At 33.3% G+C, this 22,296-nt stretch overlaps 1 protein-coding gene across 2 annotated transcripts; it reads right to left on the reverse strand.

Moving 5' to 3' along the window:
- Positions 1 to 304: 304 nt before the first annotated feature.
- CETN3 (centrin 3) lies at positions 305 to 15,855 on the reverse strand. Of its 2 annotated transcripts, none has more exons than XM_059916757.1 (5): positions 15,636 to 15,700; positions 13,758 to 13,896; positions 12,038 to 12,152; positions 6,047 to 6,238; positions 305 to 616 (listed from the first exon to the last, which is right to left on the reverse strand). In XM_059916757.1, the coding sequence occupies exons 1-5, from the start codon at positions 15,698 to 15,700 to the stop codon at positions 573 to 575; spliced, it is 555 nt and encodes a 184-aa protein (XP_059772740.1). In that variant the 3' UTR covers positions 305 to 572. The 2 variants fall into 2 exon arrangements, with proteins under 2 accessions (XP_059772740.1, XP_059772739.1); XM_059916756.1 differs by lacking the exon at positions 15,636 to 15,700 and adding an exon at positions 15,722 to 15,855 and having other exon boundaries at positions 318 to 616; positions 13,758 to 13,893.
- Between the last annotated feature and the right edge of the window lie 6,441 nt (positions 15,856 to 22,296).

Raw genomic sequence — 22,296 nt, forward strand, 5'->3', positions numbered from 1 at the left:
ACTCATGAAAAAGGAATTATGCCTATACTGAGTCATTTTGTACTGAAACATCAAATGTCAAACTTGTAATGGAAAAATGTGCTCTTCTATTGCAATTTATATTTCAATTTCCATTTCTGAAAACAACCGTGTAAAGAGAAAAGATTTAAGAAAGATACTCTTGAGGGTTAGCAGACATTTGGAATCAAAATAAACAGAAAATTTACCAAATTTTAAAATACTAAAAAATAAACATTTTATTAAGGAAAGTCTGAAAAACATGTGCACCAAAACAAAAGTGACTACTAATGCTAAATAAAAAACCTTCAAAAAATGTGTACCACGATTCAATTTTTTAAACTTTATATATAAAAACTATATTATAAATACAAAGCTAAACTATTAGAGTACTAACAATACTGTTCATATAAAGAAACTTAACAGTAGTAAAATATGAATACATATGATGCTTATTTTTGGGCCTTTTGGAAAAAAGAACTAAGTTGTTTTCTTTTTTTAAACACAGCTTCAGGCACAAAAATAGAATATAAGATGATAACTGCAACATTCTTAGTGTTTATCCTTGTAATTCTTTAAATGTCACCAGTCATAATAGCAATGAATTCCTCTTGATTTACTGTGGTAAGAAAGAAAATGTAAGTCAGAAATACAAATTTTTTTCAGAGAACACTATTACTATTTTACTAAGTATCTTTAAATTTTATATTATACAAAATTCTTAATAAACCAAGACATAGCTTTTTGCTTTTACTTCTTTGCTAGGAAGTTGAATACGTTAATTAAATTGAACTTCATGAATACAAAAATACATAAAATATAATAAACAATATAAATTAACATTCTATAATATTAGCTAGGAAAAAGACAAAATGGTATATGTTAAAAAAATCTATCATAATAATATTTATACACACTTAATAAAATAGTTTTAAAAACTTAAAATTTTAAATTTCTTAGATAGTTAAACTCTCTTGATAATCATTATTGTACTAGTTCATTTAGCAAACCCTTTCTTAATAAATAAGCTTAAATATATCACACATGTAAGTTAGAATTCTGAAAGATAAAAATATATTAGAATTAGAAAAAACGTCAAATCATTGTTTTTTGGAACTTTTATATATTTAAAAGCCTATGTTAAAGAAAAACTAAATGAAACATAGTTAAAGAAAAAAATACTGCAAAAAATAATCTATAAGGAGTTAAGAGGAATGAGCCGTCCAGGAGCTGATAAAGAACCATGAATTCATGCATTCAATATGAAACATCTACAAGACACTATGATAGACACAGTAGAAAAGAATACAAAACCTGTAATACAAAACTGAAAATACTTTCAGTGATTTTATAAATTGTAGTACTGATCTTTAACCTTTGCAGTTAAATGAATACATTTCAGTATCTTATGAAAGCTATGACCCCTCTCGTCCTAGTTAAAAAAAAAAAATCCAAATATATAAAAATTTTAAACAATTTCATCAATATGTACCTTCATTTAAGAACCCCTGATTTAGAAAAATCTAGAGTGAGGCATCTAGACCAAAACAGGAAACAAGGGTATATTTTTAAGAAAAACAACATAAGGAAAGCAGCCTTGGAATGATCTGACTACACATTATTTTAACAGCATAATAGAGCCATGATTAAAATATTCAAAATCTGAAAAGTACTTATGTTTTGTTACTTAAAGATCTAAAACTGTTTTCCCTCAATTTGTAAAATCTCAATACTCAAATTTCAAATTAAGCTTCATATAGTTCTAAAACAAAGCAACTCAATATTTATATTCTTTATATGTAAACACTTTAAAGCACTGTAGCATTTCAAAAGTATTTTAAACTATTCCATAATTTCATACCTAAAAACAAAATACTTAAGTCCAAAAAAGTGAACCTAAAAGCTGAAGGGAAGAAAGTGGCTAAGGAATTTAAACTAGCTCCTTTATCGTCAGTGAGACTTTAAGACAATTAGGAGAATCTGTGATGCCTTTATACATTCGGTTTTATAACCTTCTCTATCAATCGTATCTTATATCAAGTTCCTTGATGTAAGGAACACAATGCCTACCTTAAAATAGGCATTTGATAAAATATATATTGAATCAAACATATATGACACTTCATTTTTTTCTACACCGCCTTTTTAAACAAAATTTTCATAAATCAATCATTTCATAGGGTAAATCTTACTACATGTCATTAAAATAAAAAATTTTAGAGAAATTAAGTACCTTAGAGACCATCTGGCTTTGAGGGGAAAAAACAAATTTTAATATCTGAAGTGCCAGTTGAATATTTTACTAACACACTGTTTCCCATAATAGTATACAATTTTAAAAACCCCATAAACATAGAAACCTAATTAATATTTTACTTTAAAGCACAAGAGGCAATACAGTGTTATGGTTAAAAGCATATTCTTTGTCATTATGGAGGTATGAGTTTAAGTCTGGCTCTGCCATGTATTAGCTTTGTAATAACCTTGGACAGGTTATTAAACTCTCAGAGCTAGTTTCCTCATCTATATATATGCATGTATCCTATGCATAAATGGGTATAACACTGTATTCACTTCACAAAAGCTATTATGTAAATTAAGTGACATAATCCACAATGTAACATGCTAAGCACAGAATCTAACATATATAAAGTACTAAACAAATGTTAACATTCATCATAATTATTTAGAAGATGGTCCACTTTGGTTTTTTAAATGTTGCTTCCACTTTTCCAAAATGATTTACTGTATTTTATTTTATATATCTTGGGAGGGATTCTTTCTATATCATTACCACAGCTGTATTTATATTTTGTATTATGTCTTCTTCTCCTTTAATTCCTCATTTACCATGTTTATTATTCTATATATACAATAAAAAAAAAATTTTTCATTGCTCTCAAATACTGAAGTGTGAAAAATTCGTAAAAACAGAACAATCACTGAAGTCCAAAAAAGGAAGCGAAGTATTATGATCTTTACCAGTTTAACATATACAAAGAAAGCAGGTTAGTTATATCTAAGAAAAACTCTGCCTACAGTCCAAAAAAAAAAAAAAAAACAGATTACGTGATCAGATTAATAAATTATTATAAAATCTAACTTCCCACTTTTTCAAAAATGGGCAGATTTTCAGATAGCTACAGAGACCCAATATAAATTAAGGCAGTAACCCAAAGCCACACTAAACAGATTAGGGTTGGAGTTCTCATTGTTTCTGAATATGAAAATGCCTTTAAATAATAATTTTCTGGACCTGCCACAATAACAGCTATCCTTAGTGTATCTCGTTTGAGAAGTAGATAATGTCAAATAGCTATATAAACTCTGCAATCAATCTCAATAGCATTTAAATATAACCGAAAAAAGCAGTATATGTATGCATGTGCAATACTATTATTCATATGGTCTACAGACAATATTTGATGCATACATGAACTCCCAGACCCTGCACAATACCTCAGAAGGCCTCCACCCCTAGATACCCACATCTCAGATTGGAAACTACTGGATTAGACTATTTTAATATGATAAGACCACCCTCCTATCCCCCCCCAAAAAAGACAAGTCTTAACAATAAAAGATTATGTGTCAGGTGTATTTTATTTGTAATCAATCACTTGGAAAAAAGAAATAAAAAGTGTTATTTGCCTGTTATTTTATTTGTAATCAATCACTTGGAAAAAAGAAATAAAAAGTGTTATTTGCCTGTTATTTTATTTGTAATCAGTCACTTGGAAAAAAGAAAAAAAAAGTGTTATTTGCCTGTTAGTCATGTGAATAAATGACAGTAGGATGCCCAAGCAACAGTTGTACAGTGACTTAAAGCAGAATAATGCAAGCAGTGAGGACCGAAGAAATGTTTTAAGGATGCACTAAAATAAATCTCCCAGCAATGGAGCACAGGTGTGAACTCAAACTCAAAAGCAGCAGGTAGAGCAGTCTAGCAAGGGATGCAAGAAATGGACACATTTTCTAAGAAAAGTTTCACATGATGTTTGAATTTAAGAACAGGTTACTAACTGGTATTTTATTCTAATGTCAAATGAAGCTAATAACTAAAACCTAACTTGCATGAGCCTAGTACAGGAAAAAGAAACTGTTTATAACTCTGGTCGTTTGACACGTAAGTAGCTGGAGTATGAAAAAGACATACCAAGATTCTCTCTACCACTGAAGAGAGTACCTTTACATAAAGGAACTCATTTAAAGCTAATTTAGGGTAATAATCAACAGCTAGGGAAGACACAAACATTTTTTAACTATGAAGACAGCGGATTATAAATCCAAATATTAGAATTATAGCTTAAGAAGTCCTTTAAGTCTTCTCAAGTTTTAATCATCTCTGTTTTAAAATATAACTAACTATATCGATACCCTTCAAAGAGCTAGTACTAAAAATAGAAAAGTTGTATAATGCTCAAATAATAGTCACATAAATATAATGAGAAAGCATAATAATGCGCAATTCTAATGGACAATCTGAGCTGATAACTATTTGCTACTGTCTTATCTCCTTATTGAAGCATGCCAGTATTTCCAAGGTTATATATATATATATTTATGTAAAAATGAATAGTTGGTACTATAGCAACATGTATCTACTGTAACGCACACTCCTGCTCGCTGCTTAAGTCAACAAACGTCAGAGTACTCATCATGTTCAAGAAAATGCAGGAGAATATAAAGATGAAGAAGAAAAAGGAAAACAAGTTTACATTTAGTGCTAGGCACCTTCAATTATCTTCATTTAATACTCACAACCATCCGGAAAGGTATTACCATTCTGATTTTTATAAATAGGAAAACTGAGACTCAGACAATGTTAAAAACTTGCACAAAATTACAGAGCTACTAAGTAACTGGTAGAGATTCAATTCGAATCCAGGTCTGTATGATTCCAAAGCCTCAGGCCTTTCACACTATATGATTCCAAACTACTCTTCAATGGCTCACAATATAACTGGAGTGACACACATGTATATAACTAACAGAAGGCAGTGTACAAAAGGTCAAAATAGTTTATTTCTCTAAATGTTATGGGCCCTTAATGGAAATCTCATAATTTATAAACAGAGACCACTGAGGGAGGCTTTTGAGAAAAAGACGGAGTTTAAAACGAACCTGAGAGAACAACTAACATTTTAGCAGACAGCAATTGGCAATTAGAGCATTCTAGGATTAAAGAATAGCATGATGAAAGGCACAGCATAAAAAGATAGGACAGAGTATATTTTGTCAAAGTATGTATACTATATGGGAGGTGAGGGTTAAAGTAGAAAGTAGAAGAATACAGTGGGAAATAAAACTAGATAATTATGGTACGACAGATCATAGAAGACTTTGGACTTTACTCCATAGGCACTGAAGAATCACTGTAAGTGTTTGAACAGGAAAATGACATCACCAAACCTGCATTTTAGGAAAAGAATGCTGCTAGAACAAATTAGGAAGAGAAAAGAGGCTTATAGGCATAGAGGGCAATTAGGAGGCTACAAGAGACTGTAAAGTCAGTGAGAGCAGGGACAACATCAGCCTCTTTCATTGGGTAGCACCAGTCAGCACACAGAACACGGTACCCAGCAGGCATTCAAGGAAATAATGAACAAAGCTATGATAACATTCCTACAAAGAAACTAGGGCCTGAATTAGGACAGTAGCAGTAAACAAAGAAATAAAACAGATTAAAAATATCTGGAGGGTAGACTCAACAGAACTTAGACACGCATGTAGGTTGAGGAAGAAGACATTAAAGGCTGAAATTTTACTGAGTGGCTGAAATTTTGGAGATATTTCACCTCAAAGAAAAGTAAAGCAGTTTCTTGAAGTGTGGAAGCTCATACTATAATCTGTACAGTTGGTTTTAAAGGTCTGCTTCATTCTAAACTGAGTATGTGAAATACTTATGCAAAAATCCCATTATAGGATGAAAAACATTTACACTAAATAGATAGCTTGCAAAGGGTCTTGAAAATCATTCGGTTTTAGAAAAAATTACTATATGTGTACAGTAGGAATATTTGGAATGTATGTTTTACTCAAAACTTACTTTCTCCATCACCATCTTTATCAAATTCTTCTATCATAGCCCGAAGTTCTTCATCACTCATGTTTTCACCCAATTCTCTGGCAACACGTCGCAAATTCCTCAGGCTTATTTTACCTGAATCATCATCATCAAATAGTTTAAATGCCTTCAATATTTCTTCATGTGGATCTCTTTCCAATATCCAGTCTGTCACTATAGTTAAAAAAACATGAAAAGTAAACCTTCATAGTCTCAAAGGCATTCATTTGTGAAATCAACTAATTATTAGATGAGAATTAAAGCTATGAGTCTGTCAACATTTAGTTTGACAATAAAAATGCCGAAGTCCAAAAACCCAAAGAGATAAACAGAAAATTAGAAAAACCAAATCCATATTTTAGAATTTAACCTTTACATTATCAACAATTTATCCTATTATAAGAATAAGTATAACTATATCACACAGAAGCAAAATTTTGAAAACTACATTTATACCATATTTATTTAAGGTTTACTATTATCAAGAATTGTACTAGGCTCCACTGACATCAAGCACACAAGTCTAGGAGTTTGTAACCTAGTTGTAGAGATGATATACCAACAAAACAATTAAAACCAACTAGATAAAAGTTGTTTGTTGGCTAAACTTAATAGTAATACTGATTGTTCTTCAAATTTAATACAACTTAAAAAGAAACAAAAAACCCCTGACAAATTTATAAAATTAACTGCCACCATTGATACAGATACAGTCTCAGACAGTAGATGAAAATTCCACTCATATCCTCATGATTTAAAAGAACCTCTTGGTTTCTCAAAAGTAGTTATTAAAAGGATTGAATCTGATTGTAAGAAAAAAAAAAGGTCGAAAAGGAGATCTCTCTAAAGTCAAATCCATTTTGTTCATCAAGATAATAACTATCAGACAGCTAAGTTAAAATTAAATGTGAGTAATTTCAGGCCTCAATAGTAATAATTATTTTAAAATACTAAATGTAATAATATATAATAATAGAGTCAACTTAATATTTTCAATATAGCCACAGTCTTTAATCAATAGCTACAATAACAGAAAATTTTAAATCTGTGGTATAAAATTTTTTAAGTTACTAGATAAAATTCTGAAAATATCAAAGGAAATATCTCTGAAGTAATTCTACATGCTAGTCTACCACTACAACAAGACGTATTTATGACCTTCACTGTCCCATTAAAAATAACTCAATCCTGTTGAGGTTTACAGAATCACTAAAAATTTGCAAATGCTTATAGATGGAAAATACTGGAATATTTAATGCATCCAAAAGAAAAATACAATTCAAGTCCCCCACAAATAGTTGTTTTGCTGCTGTTTTCATATTTGGTTGAATAAGCTTTAGAATAAGCACCTATTCAAGCTAATGTTAAATCATCTACACATATATTCAATAGTTTTCTTTTATCCATTAATTTTATACAAAAAGTCTTCCAAGTAACTAATTGAAGTATATTACTATAAGTATGCAAATCATCAAAGCTCATAAATATTCAGTTAAAAAGGAGTTGGCATATATACAGCCATAACACCAAAATAAAATACCACACTTAACTCTATGGCTCATACTCAACTTATTTTGAATTTAGTCCCAACAAAAAAGCAGGACAAGGAAAAAAAAGTGTTAAGAAATTTTCTTCACCAATTAAATAATTTACATGACAGGTGAACCAAAAAAGCAGCTTGCTGAAAATATTAATGTATTTAAAGAAGCAACAGGGTGACGTGGGGAACAGATGGGGCTCCAAGATGTATAAATTCCTATCCCACTGGTGCTTTAATTGTGTTAGTTACTTGAGACTTATGTGTCTATATAATCTTTTATCAATACTTTGTCTTAGAATGCAACTTTTCTTTGGAACTATAAATACCCATCATTCTGGACAGCTAAAACATTGTAACTTTATGGTGACTATCCTCCAGGCCTGCCTCTTCTATTCTTATTCTACAAAGTAGAATTATAAGAAATATATTTATTTTTCAATGAAAATAAATCGACTGACATACAAGCAGTAAAGATGGGTTCAATCTATTTCACAAATTTCTGTCCATGTAACTCAATTTTCAAATGATTTAATTATACTCTCAGAAATGTACTTACTCAAAATACTTAGGCTTTATACATTATAACAATCACTTAATAAAGCAAATTCAAAAACATCACATTAAAACTTTAAACCCTATCAGTTACTTATATCCTAGAGTACTGAGGTTACCACCTTTTTTACTCTTGAATGTACCCCTTTTCTTTTTATTCTCACCACCCTCAGCATAAAAAGTCTATTACAGTTATCCCTCAGTTTCCATGGTATCCATGGGGGATTGGTTCCAGGACTCCCCTCAGATACCAAAATCTGGGACGGATAGCATTTGCATATAATCTATGTACATCCTCCTGTATACTTTAAATCATCTCTAGATTACTTATAATACCTAATATAATGTAAATGCTATGTAAATAGTTGTAAATATGATGTAAATGCTATGTAAATAATTGCCAGGCACACAGCAAATTCAAGTTTAGCTCCTTGGAACTTTCTGGAATTTTTTTTTCCTAATATTTTCAATCCGCAGTTCGTTGAATCCACAGAAGCAGAACCCAGGGATAGAGAGGGCCAACTGTATCTTCTGCCTGCAATCTCTTCCCTCCAACACATCTTTAATAATCTCAACAGTTACCTCTCTAAAACATATTATCTCCTCTTCTTTAAAAACTGACATAGATCCTCTGACTAAAGTCCAAACTCTGTGTTATGCAAGACTTTACCTAGCTAGCCCGGTCCTACCTTTCCAGTTATTTCCCTGTCCTCTAGAGCAGGAGACTAACTGAAGTTTTCTGAACATGCTATATGTCTACTATTACTCCTTGTTGTTGCTGTTTTCTCTGCTTAGAATGCCTTTCTATACCCCTCCCACAATTTTTCCCTTGTGATGAAATCCTATTCCTGTTCCCAAAGCCTAAATTAAAAATCCCTTCTGCAAAGTCTTCAATTGCTCTAGATCAGGAATTGACAAACTTTCCTGCCAAAGACCAGACAGTAAATATTTTAGGCTTTTTTTGGGGGGCGCCGGGGGAGCATAAGGTCTCTATCTCAACCACTCACTCTGTCATGGTACCACAAAAGCAGCATAAAAGAATGGATGTGGCAGGGACTTCCCTGGTGGGGCAGTGGTTAAGAACCCACCTGCCAATGCAGGGGACACAGGTTCGAGCCCTGGTCCGGGAAAGATCCCACATGCCACGGAGCAACTAAGCCCATGCACCACAACTACTGAAGCCCGCGTGCCTAGAGCCCATGTTCTGCAACAAGGGAAGCCACCACAAAGAGTAGCTCCCGCTTGCCACACCTAGAGAAAACCTGCACGCAGCAATGAAGACCCAACACAGTCCAAAATAAATAAATAAATAAATAAAAATTTAAAAAAAAAGAATGGATGTGGCAGCATACAGGCAACAGCTGAATTTGGCCTAAGGGCTACAGTATGCCACTACTGCCCTATACAAAATTATAATTTACCACAGAGTATCATAGCTTGTTATCACCTGCATTTAAACTGTAAGCTCCTTGAAAGAAGAAACTCTTAGTAACTTCTGATTAATTCCCCTCCCTCACCCCAGCATAGTACTGAATGCCAAAAAAGTCAGCAAATGTTTGCTAAGCAAAACAAAAAAATATATAATATTCTATTCTAAATAGGCAATGAAATAATAAATAGTACATGCCAAAAATAGACGAGTACAAATAGCTGACTTATCTTGGTCTTACTTTAAAGCAGCAATTCCTAAAACACCTGTAACTCACTAGCCTCAGGCTGTCTAAATTCTAAACTTACATTAAGTATGTTTTAGTACTTTTTTCTAGCATTGGGAAGAATATGAAGTGCCAAACTTTATCTAGAAATACCTGTAAATATCTGTGGAACAATATCCTTAAACAGTAATAGATAGTAGATAAAAGTAAGATTCAAATATTCTGATTTAGAGTTATTTGTCCCAAACTATAAAACATATATTCATCTGTGGCCAGTTACTATTTAAAAATGATCAAAAAATGGGGAAAGTAATAGTTTTTGATTATTTGATTCCCAAACAGTAATAAAATTTTATTTTACAGTTGATATTCTCAATAGGTAACCTTAGGATAGTTAAAGTATGTACTAAGCCTGCCAAATGGTTGATCTTTGAAAGTCAGGCTGAAGTTTACTCATGACCATTTATTCTAGAAGGAACCCAGTATTTCTGTTCTGTTAATAACATAGAAGAGATGCAGGGTTAGGAAAGGCAGAGATTACATGGGACTCTGGCTTCAACTGCTAATAAAATCAAAATTTTAAAACTGTATTCACCTAAGATGAAATAATGTGTTTTGTAAAATTATTAGAGGCAAATAGTGCTTAAAATAACCTACAACTACAGGAAAAAGGTAATGAGAAAAATATAAATACATGGAGCAGAATACTTTTTATGTTCCAGTGATATACATATTTTCCAGCCATTGAAACAAAGACTAATTTTTGAAGTAATAATAACAACAAATACTTAATAGAACTTACTACATACTAGGCCTTTTTCTAAATACTTTACATATTTTTAGCTTAGTTATTTCTCCTAAGAACCCTATGAGATAACACAACTATCCCCATTTTATAGCTGAAAATGAGGCACAGAGAAGTAAAATGACCAAGTTACACAGCTAGTAAGTGGCAAAACCAAGATCTAAACCCAGGCAACCTGGTTCCAAAATGTCCATGCTAAACCACTACACCGTACCAAATGTGCCTGAATTATAGCTCTTTCCTAGTAGTATCATTTCTACTGTATCCTGATCCTTGTTTCTATAAACAATCTAAGTTGAAACTTGAACTAAGATCATAAACCCCAGAAAGCTTCAATACTGGGAAAATAAAGATGGCTCTCTACCTCTTCTCAAGTAAATAATTCTACGAACTAGAGAAAAAAAAAAAAAGAATATGCTCTCCAAAGGGACAAGCTGCCTCTCTAAATAGTCATCTATTAGTTCATAAATTGGGGATCTTCTGTGTAGTGGGTTTTTTTGTCTTTTAGATTTATTTGTTCTTTAATTTCTTTTTTCCTTGCTTTTGGTTTGAATTTTCAGATTTAAAAGAAATTACTAATGATATGAATCTATTTTTTCCACATGTACTAACTGCCATTTCTTTTCATTTCTCATATTACTTCTTGTTGAATATGTAAAATAAAGGGTTTGTGTGTATGTCTGTGTGTAACTGAATTTTCCTAGATTTTTAAAATATCTAAAAATAACTAAATAATATGCTGATATTATAACCCAGTGGGTTGTTCTAAAATGTTTTCTCCTGCTCCCAGTCTGCTAAGTGCCTCCCTTACTACAATCTTCTCCCCAGCAGCAACTTTAAAGAGATGACTTTATTCATTGAGATCAGGGTCATCCAGAGTAGGAAGCCCCTCATAAGCTTTGTCAAGCTGAAGGCATGCACTTCATCTACAGCTAAAGATACCAACTGCTACCAATTTCCTCTCCTTCCACTTTGCTAACAAAAATCACATACTAGGATGATCCTGGGAAATATTTTCCAAACAAAAATATACCAAATTTTATCTTTTACTGTGAGAAAATAATTTTTTGATCACTCTTTTACTTTTATCACATAATATAGGTACATATTACATGGAAAGACATCTTCCCGGGAGAAGCTACACAATAGTTCCTTGGTTAAAATCTTCAGAACAAAAGACAAAAAGATAAATCCCATTTACAGTGAAGCTATAAATCTTATTTTTTCTTTGAAAATTAGCAAAAAAAAAAGTACCAAAAAAACTCCAAAATAAGATCCACATTACACAGCAATGTTCAATAGCAAAATTCCATAACCCAGAGACTTCTAAAAATATTGATAGTAACCAGATAATTTCCTAACAAACTGCTGATTACAAAGACTATTGTAAAATAGTCTTTACAATATTGTAAAATACACACCAACTTCATTAAAATCTTCAAAGGTGATTTTCCCTGTGGCTTCTCTGTCATAATCTTTAAGAATCTTCAGTACATCAGCTTTTTTTACATCAAACCCCAAGGCTCTCATTGCCACCTTTTGGATTAAAAGGGAAAAGCAAATTATAAACATATTTTACAAAAGAAGTGAATTCCAATTCTTAAATAAGTTTTTACTACTTAAAAGATGACAACACATCAATAAAACCACACTCTTTTGCATGTTTTATGTCTCTAAAATAACAGTGATAGTTCTTCATTACTGAAATTAAATGGCAATTTTTTTCATTTATATATCCCTTTTTTAATGACAAACTAATCAATGAGTGTTTATAGAATACATTCTACAATGTACTGACTTTAGTGCACAGATAATTTTAATAAGTTATTTTTTCTCAAAGGATTAACAAACAAATCCAAAAAAAGGCACAGCATAAATATTAAAAAGTTATACAATAGAAGAGATTAAAAAAATTATAATAAGAATTTTCATCAGACTCGACATGATTAGTTACCAAGTAAGTGGTCTAAGAACCTGATCTTAGAGAAAGAAGAGATCTAGTTACTAGTAACAAGGAAGGAGAGATGTTACTGGTTAAAGAAGTCTTATTTGGAGAGATTCGAGTTGTTCCTCGAATCGTATATGGATGAAGTAGAGTAGAAGGGCATTTAGAAAAGAATGACTAGTATTAAAACACACACAGAAATAAAGAATAGTCTTGAAGGCAATGAACAAAGCAGTTTACCTTACCTGAATGGGAAAAGATCAGGCGGAAGAAAGCAGCTAGCAAATGAGAAAAGTAGGTGGTAGTAAAAGTGTGGAGGGCATTCAATACAAATGAAAAAAATCTGAACTTTATCCAGGGTACAATGAGGAGCCACTAAGGGTTTATGAGCAATGAATAATATGATGAAAGAATTTTAGAAAGACGAATCTAATGATAGTGTACAGGAAATGGAGAAACCATTTAGGAAGTTCCAGATATAAAATAAGATCCCAAACCAAGATAATAAGAATAGCAACAAATGGAAGAGACATTATAAAGGAAGAATGGATTGAAGCTGGGTAACTAAAAGAAACAGTGAAAAAGTGAGCTAAAGAGATACAAAAATACTATCTTTCTCACTGTGCTGAGTTTAAGACCCAAACTACCTTAAACATCAATTTCCCCTTGGTTCTTTATAAATAATTCTAAAACTTAAAATTGACATTTTTTCCCCATTAGCATTGTGTCAACATCAGACATCACTTATATTGTTTGCACCAGAGAAAATAGGTTGAGACTGTTAATAACATGTTCAAATTAAAAAACAAATAACACTCCCTCAATCTGAAAAATGAATGGATCACCAAAAAAACAAAACCAAAACAAAACAAAACACAGTGGGAAGAGGAATATAGTTAGAACTGTTTAAAACCTACAGTTTCAAATTTTTTAAGTATGTGAGTGGAAAATAAGCTCCTCCATAGGAATATATTTTTACAGTTAAAATACTATTCATTTTACCATGTGAAAAGGAGTTTCTAAAAAGGTATGTTTTGAGTACTATTCAATTTTATTATAGCACTTAATGGTAAATGCTTAAAATGGTTTCGTATTTCCAAAAACAGTTTAATTAAAACACTTTAAAATATATTTTTAATCAACTGTCAAAAATGCAAATCATTTTAACAGAAAAAGATATATTTTAAGTATATTACCTTTAATTCATGATAATCTATTGCTTCATCTTTGTCTGTGTCAAAAAGTTCAAAAGCATCTTTAATTTCCTGTTTCTGTTCTTCAGAGAGTTCTCTTCTTTTTTTCCTCTTTGTTTTGTCAACTACAAGCTCATTTCTATGAAATGATAAGAAAAAAGTCTATTTAGTCCACTTTAATCCTATTCTCCTAGGCTTCTAAATAATAAAATTCCAAAAATGCAATAAAAATTAGCCAATGAATAATCTTCTAAATTTCGAAAAAGGAAGTATTTTGTAAAAATATAAAGAAGTTTTCCCTACGTGAGTCAAAGCCCTGCTCATTTTATAGTCTAGGCTGCTATAAATGTGTACTTCCTAAACTGAAAAGTGTTACAGGTTATTAAAAGAAATGAGGACCTAGCTTTCCCTCTTCCTAGCTTTGTATTTATTCCCACTAATATTACTGTGGAAGAAATAAGAACTGTGAATAAGAAACACTAGTTTTATGTCAGAAACCCCAACAAAAAACAAAGCAACCGTAGTCCCATCATTCTACAATACAGACTGTTAAAAAAAAAAAAAAAAATTCAATTCACAACTGATGATCACTATAGATTAGGTTTACTTTTATAGTGCTTATAATTATCAAAATCATTGCAAAAAACATCTAATTCATCAATTAACTTACAAACTATTTTGGCATTGTGGGTTAAAAATGTTTTTAGATTACACATTTTTAACAGTTTGGCACTTCTTTGTAATTTCTCCCATTAATATTAACAAATCAGTCAAAATAATGAACCTAAGCATACCATGAATACTAAACACCAAAAAAAGTACATAATATTTGTGCTAATTCTATATAATAATGTGAAGAGTCAATAGTCTTGTAAATCTCACTTAACATATACATCTAGACTTAATTTCTCATAAACTCTGAAAAAACTTTAAGAAAGTAATTTACTGTAAAAGCCAGAAATGTCTTCCTTAAGAGGTGTCGATCTAAGTGTTCCAAATTTTCGAATGGGGCTACAAAACTTGTATAAGAACAAGTTTTGAAACGGAAAAATTCTATAAATTTAAAAAATGTAAAACCCAGTGGACTTTATTTGCATTTGAAGTTGTTTTGTTCTCTGAAATCTACCCCCAAAAAGGCAAGAGACGACTAAAAATGATCAAAAGAGGTATGACAAAGCTGAGGAAGTTATTTCACAAGAGACCTGACTTCACACAAACTTGCAGCTCCCGGGGGTCATTCTCTTCCCAAGATTCTGAAGGGACAAGTTCGCAACCCACCAACAGCTGACCCCATCCAAGAATACCACGATTATCCCTTATTAGAACTCGGTACCTTTTTAGTGTGACCTAACTACATAGACATTTTTAAGGTAAAACTTCTAGCTGGGGTTGGGGGCGGAGGCAACAAACAGTGCGTTAGAGGTTGGAACTGAAGGAAAGGTAAAGAAGCTTAAGACATTTCGGAAATCTAAGAGATTACCAACTATAATCACTAAAATGTGTCTCCGATTATACCGTAAAGCATGGCCGCAGGAGAAGAGCGAGGAGTGGGTTTTGTGTTATTTCCAAAATTTATGGGTAAGTATGTTAGCAGGAGGTCAGCGAGCTGGAAGCCGCTGACAAGGAACTGAAACAAGGGATGCTCCAAGGCCTGGTTTCCCGCAAACACCACGCATAGAAACCTCGCGATATTTCACTGCCTCCTCGAGACTAAGACAGCCCACCTTCTTGGCGGTCCAAAGCCCAACGCCCTGACAGAAATGACCACCTCAGCAGAAGTGTGCGGAGCTCACCAGAGCCTCCAGGGTGAGGGGTCCGGGCCCGGGAAGGTTGGCCAAAGATCTCTCCTCTCGTCCCAAACTGCATTCCCTTCCTCGACTCGGCCCCAAGCTGCCTCCCTTCCACACACAGCCGCCCTGGGGCCCGCGGCGGAGTGTGGAGAGCATTGCCGCCTGCTCATTACCGACCTCAGAGCTAAACTCATGTTCTCTTCGGACAGAGACGTTCCTCTCGAGAACGATTTTAACCCCTACCCAAGGCAGCACGACTTCCACAAGCCGTTCAACAGACACCAACGACCTCCGCGGCCTCAAGCACCTCCCACAAGGTAGACACGTCTGAGCTGGATTGGTTGAAATCGCTAATGTCCTGCCCATTGAGGCGAAAGCGTCACTAGTCCTCTGCTCTCATTGGGCATATTTCGCGTAAATCAAAGAGATCTCCCTGCCGGCCTCCCCCGCTACCTCTCCGGCCTTTTAGATTGGCCTATTGCTTTTCCCCCCTAATCCTTTGCGAAGCGCGGATCTTAGTGTCTGTTTGGCTTTTCGGTCGGAAGGTGGCTGAGCTACGCCTCAGGGGAGAAGGCCTGCGGCTTGTGGGCCAGTGTCTGGAGACGGGGCGGGAAGGGAAGGGAAGAGAGACGCCGCAGGCTGTCCTCTGGCTAGAAGGAGGGCGTGGCTTACGAACGCGGTCTGCGAAATTTGACTGCCTTGTGTTCTACATTTTTGGATGGTTTAAGTACATGGGTAGTTCGTTTAAAACGCAGATTTAAATATCCCTCATTTTGATTCTAGTAGGTGTGAATCTGCGTTTGTTTTTTTTTTTTTTTCCTTACAAACGCCAAGTGATTCTGAGGCAGGTGCTATGGATTATACTTTGATAAACACTGGGTTGAATTATTAGGCAATTTACGGTGGAGCTGTACCTAAAGGGCCATTTGCTCCCCTCTTCCTCCTTTGAACGTTTCTGTCCTTATTTTCAAGGTCTGTAAGCTGCTTATACACATGATGTTACCTTCACTTACCTAACCAAGTCTCTTGAAGCTCACTTGGGTATTATCTTTACCTGTTCATCTCTCCTACTAATCTTGAAGGCCAGGATTATACCTTTCATTTAACGCTATTCCTAGATGCTCAATATTTATTGAGCATTTGTTGCACTGAATGGAATCTTGCTGTGAAAACTCATAAAGTACTGAGCTAAACTGAAAATCTCATAAAGGAATGAAATTGCCTGAGAGTAGGTGTCGAGCCGGGGAAGGAGGAAGATATATAAACCCTGTGGTATAAATATAAAGGGATACGTGTACAGGTTTAGAGAAGGGAGAGAACATAGCAGGGTAGAAGAAAGACTTCTTGAAGGAGATGACATATATGTTAGGCCTAGAAGGATGAGCTAAATTTGGTTAAGTAAAGATGGTATGATGGAATAAAGCTAAATAAAAATTAATATTTACAGGCTAGCCCCCCAAAAAAACAAAAGTAGAAAACTTCAAAGTGTCTTTATAAATTATCTTTGAGTCTAAAAGGACAGTAAAATTGTAATTACATACTTGAACATAATGACAATGAAAAAACTATGTATTAAAATTGTAAGATAGAGACCAAGCTATAGAAGAAAATTATTATTAAATATGAATGAAAATAAACCAAACATTTATTAGAATATTTTAGAAATGAAGAACAAAATTAATTGAAATTAGGAAGAAGAAATTACTAAAGATAAAACGACAACAAAAGAATTAGAAAACAGGTTTTAAAAAGAAAATTGTTAAAATAGTAAGTTGGTAAGATATTCTCATAATCTAATAATAAACTGGTTTTCGGCAATACCAATAAAATTGACAGAGTTAGAGAAGTGTAACAGGAAAGGGAATATTGCCACTAATAAAGTTGGTAGTTTAAAAGGGAGGTTTAAAAATTATTAAAATACTTTATACAACTTCATTCTGCCAATAAATATTAATACCAAAATGAAATAGTCACTTTTCAGGGAAAACAAAGATAAGGACTCAAAAAAGGTGGAAAACTGATTTAGGTTAATAGCTATAGACAGGACTTAAAAATGATGCCAAAGTTCTGTATCACAAAATAAAAAGGCATCCAGCCTACTCAGATGTATGGGTGAGTTTTAAAAATTCTTAAAGAGCTAATTCTTGTGCTTTAAATCCAAAGCATGATGGAGAGCTTCTTAGCTTAATTTTTGAAACTAGCACAACCCTTAGCGTCTAAAAAAGCATTTAAAGTACTGAATGCATGCTCCATGATGAGAGTGTGTGCATGTTGCTCACCATTGTATGTGTTGGCCTCATATTTGATATTCATTAGTGAACATATGTGCAAAAGTCCTAGATAGTGACAAAATGAATTTGGCATTGTCTTAAGGAACATTTCACTATAACCAAGTAGTGTTTATTTTTAAAATGCAAAGATAGTTCAAAATGTAAATCTGTATTAATTAATCATAACTAATTAATCATAATTCTAGGTTAAGGTGATCATCTCAAATGTCCAAAAAAACACTGGAAAATACTCAATACCCATTCCTAATAAAATACATATTAATAAACCAAGTATAAAAGATACTTTTTTTTAACATGACGAGTAATGTACCTAATAAAATGTTAGTGTTTTTCACACTTGGTCTCTGAAACACTAGAATTTTGTGAGATGTTTATGGTCATTTCGTGGAGAATGGGTTTTGTGGGCAAATAATTTGGGAAAATAGAATATGGTAATCAGAATGGTAAGTCCAGAGCCAGAGCCAAAAGTAGATAAAACTCCTGATTTAAGACGATAGTAGCATTAGTATTTGTTTAGTCTTCCTCCTGAAACCTTAATGAAACAATAGTCGAGAAATTAATTTCTAATACTGAAGTGACCTGGAGAAAAACCATCAGCAGACAAGATATTTCAAAAAATATTTGAAAGATCTAAAGAGACATGGAAGCCTGTTAACAAATGACACAGATCATCAAAGTGGCATCTCAGAATTTGCAGGAGATGACTAAAGGTTCAGAGAGAGTTGATCTGACTGGCAGAGCCCCAGAGAGACCCTAGGATTAGAGTTATACAGTAGAGGGTGGAAATGAGAAGAAGGCTAAGTACAAAATGTAAATTTAAAAGCTCTTTAGGAAACCACTGCACTTCAGTTTCTCCAGATACCCCTCCTCATTATTCTTTCTCTTCACCTCTGTCTAGAACCCCACTCTTAAAAAAATGAATGAAAAATCAAAAACCATCAGAGATAAGAAGAAAATCAATGGCATGAAAGATAAAACTACAGAAAACAAACAGCTATCTAGGAAGACTGAACTTAGGAACCAAAAGAAATTCATAATAAATTAATAATATTAAGCTTTCTAAGAGGTGGTCAAGAAAATACTGTATTGGAGAATGGGATACTTTGAAAAAGGAACATCCTGACAGTAAGAAAAGACTTGAAAATAAATATGATTGCAGAAATTAAAATTTTAATACAATGGTGAGATGGTTTAATTGAAATATTTCAGAACATATAGCATTCAGACAAAAACATGGAAAAATTGAAAAAACGTGGAGGATTAATTCAATAGATCCATCATATGATTAATAGGAATTCCAGAAAGAGAGCAAAAACTGGAGAAGAGACAGAAAACTATCAAAGTAATAAATACTTGAAGAAAAATTTCAAGGTACTGAAGAGTAGCACAAGTCTCCAGATTGATAGATATTCCTAGTGCTGAACAAAATAAATGGTAAAGAAACCACACCTAGCCACATCAACAAGACATTTCATAACATCAAAAAGAAAAGAAAAAGGCCTAAAAGCTTTCAGATACAAGAATCTGATCTCCTATAAAAGAATAATAATTGAATTAGCATTAGATTTCTTTTCAGAAACATTAGATAGATGACAATACCGTCAAAATTGTAAGGGGAAATTATTTGAATTTAGGATTCTATTCCCTGTCAAGACAAAAATCAAATGTGAGAACATAATAAAGATTTCAGAAAATTCAGTCATCATTTATGCTGTCTGAGAGGTATACGCCATAAAAATGAGTGAAATAAAAAACTAAGATAGACATAAAAGACAAGAATTATAACCTAGTGTGGGAGGTAGAATGGCTCACCAAAAATGTCCATGCCCTAATTCCTGAAATTTGTGAATATGTTATATTACATTGCAAAAGGAACTTTGCAGGTGTAATTAAGGTTACCAACCTTAAGATCGGGAGATTATCCAGTAGGCTCAGTCTAATCACATGAGCCCTAAAAAGCAGGGAACTTTCTCCATGTTGAGGCAGAAGAGGTCAGAGAGATGTGCATAATGAGAAGGACTCAATCCACCATTGTTGGCTTTAAAAAGAAAAAATGATGTTATGAGTCAAGGAATGTGGGCAGCTTCTAGAAGTTGAGATAACCTCCAGCCAACAACCAGCAAGGAAACAGGGACCTCAGTCCTACAAAAGCATGGAACTGAATCCTGGCAGCAACCTGATTAAGCTTGGAAGCAGATTCATCCTCAGAGCCTCAAGAAGGGAGCACATCACTTCTGACACCTTGATTTAGGCCTTGTGAGACCCTAAGCAGATAACTGAGTTGAACCACACTGTACCTAGACTTCTGACCTATAAAACTGAGACATAATGAGTGGGTGTTGTTTTAAGCCATTGAATTTGTAGTAATCTTTTATGGCAGCAAGAGAAAACTAGTATGTTTCATAATTCAATGAAAAGAGAAAAGGTGAGATACAAAAGGCTTAGAAGGCAATTAGTCTAAAATAAATAGATGGACACCTAGAATGTTTTCAAGAAGAAAAATTGAATGGATTGCAAGCAATAGACAGAAAAGATATATGTGTAAAAGACAAGTATGATAATAAAACCAATAAAAACCCCAAAATACAAAGATTAAAAAATTGAAAGGCAAATAATGAAGTAGGAAAAATATTTGCAAAATACATGAAGGACAAGGAGGTGTTATTTTTTATAATATAACTGAAAACTGTTTACTATACAATCTGACCTTGACCTGTTCCAAACAAGAAAGAAGTTTATTTTCTTGTTCTTCAATTACTGCTTTCAAGTATATTTTACCCAATCTCTCCTTCTGGTTGCTTTCTGTCTAAGGCATATCTTATAGCTTTCTTTTCATTGTTGATTATAAGAATAAGTCCCATTTCTATAATTATGATTTCCTTTCTGGTATTAAAACATCCAATCTAGTCTATGGCAAAACCACATCTAGTCCATTGCTTTTCCCTAATAGTTAGATAAGTTGTATTGGAACTGGGTAGCCTTGTGGAAAAAAGATAAAGATGGATTCATACCACAAACTTAACACCAGGATAAATTTCAAATGGATGAATGATTTAATAATAAAAAAATGAAGTCTAAAAAAGTACTACAAGAGAGTGTGAGGAAGTGCTTTTATAATATTAAGAGTGGTGAAGTCCTGCCTAAATGTGACACAAAAGTCAGATGCTATATAAGTGTGTTATAGGCTGAACTGTGTCTCCCCAAAATGCATATATTGAAGCTCTAACCCCCAATGTAACTACATTTCGTGGTAGGTTCTTTAGAGAGGTAATTAAGGTTAAATGAAGTCATAAGTGTGGAGCCCTAATCCAACAGGACTGATGTCCTTATGAGAAGAGGTTGAGAAACCAGGGATATGTGCACACAGAGAAAAGATCATGTGAGGACACAGCAAGGAGGCAGCCATTTGCAAGCCAGGAGAGAGGCCTCCAGAGAAACCAACCCTGCTGGCACCTGGATCTTAAACATCCAGCCTCCAGAACTGTGAGAAAATAAATTCCTGTTGTTTAAGCCACCCAGTCTGTTGTACAGGGTTGGCCAAAAACTTCATTCGAGTTTTTTGCTACATCTTATGGAAAAACCTGAACGAACTTTTTGGCCAACCCAATATTTTGTTATGGCAGCCCTAAAAGACTAATACAACATGCAAAGATTGACAGATTCTACTATATGATAATGAAATATTTCTGTACAGCAAAAACTCCATTAAGCAAAGTAAACAAGCAGACAAAAGCATCGAATTCAAGATAAAATAACTGCATTAAAAAAATTGATTTGTGATGGAGAACTGTATCTTCATATATTTCCGAAGCAACGCCACATAGATGACTTTCTGGTCCCAAGGGGGAAAATGTAATTTTACCACAGGGTGTCACCAGTCTAATCTAATGATTTAAGTTAGCATCAGCAACTTGGAGTATTACCAGATATCAAATATCTGCTAATGTAATTCAATATGAAGTACCCAACCCAACTTCTTACATCTTTTAGCCAAGAATGTTTAACTTCAATTTTATTAAATTGTAATGTTTAATCTTCCATTTTATAGGAAATACAGGAGATAAGGAAACCTCTTTTTTAAAAAAAAAAAAAAAAAAAGGCACCATGAGGAAACAATCAGACAAGTCCAGAAAGTAAAACATTCTACAGGACAAATGGCTATTCTCTTCAACAAGTCAGTGCATGGAAAAAAAGGGGCTGACCTAGATCAAAAGGGTCTTAGAAGAGAGTACAACCAGATAGAATGCCTTGTCCTGAATTAGATACTGGTTTGGACAAAGCAGCTATAAAAGGCATTATGTAGACAATTGAGAAAATTTGAATATGGACAGGGTGATAGATGGACAGGGTGACAGATGATACAAGCAAATTATTTTGTCAGGCATTCTAATAATATTTTGTCAATCTATGAAAATGTTCTCTTGTTTAGAGATACAAATTAAAGTGTTTAGAGGTGAAATG

This window comes from Balaenoptera ricei, chromosome 3, assembly GCF_028023285.1.
Source record: "Balaenoptera ricei isolate mBalRic1 chromosome 3, mBalRic1.hap2, whole genome shotgun sequence".
Classification (NCBI taxonomy): Eukaryota; Metazoa; Chordata; class Mammalia; order Artiodactyla; family Balaenopteridae; genus Balaenoptera; species Balaenoptera ricei.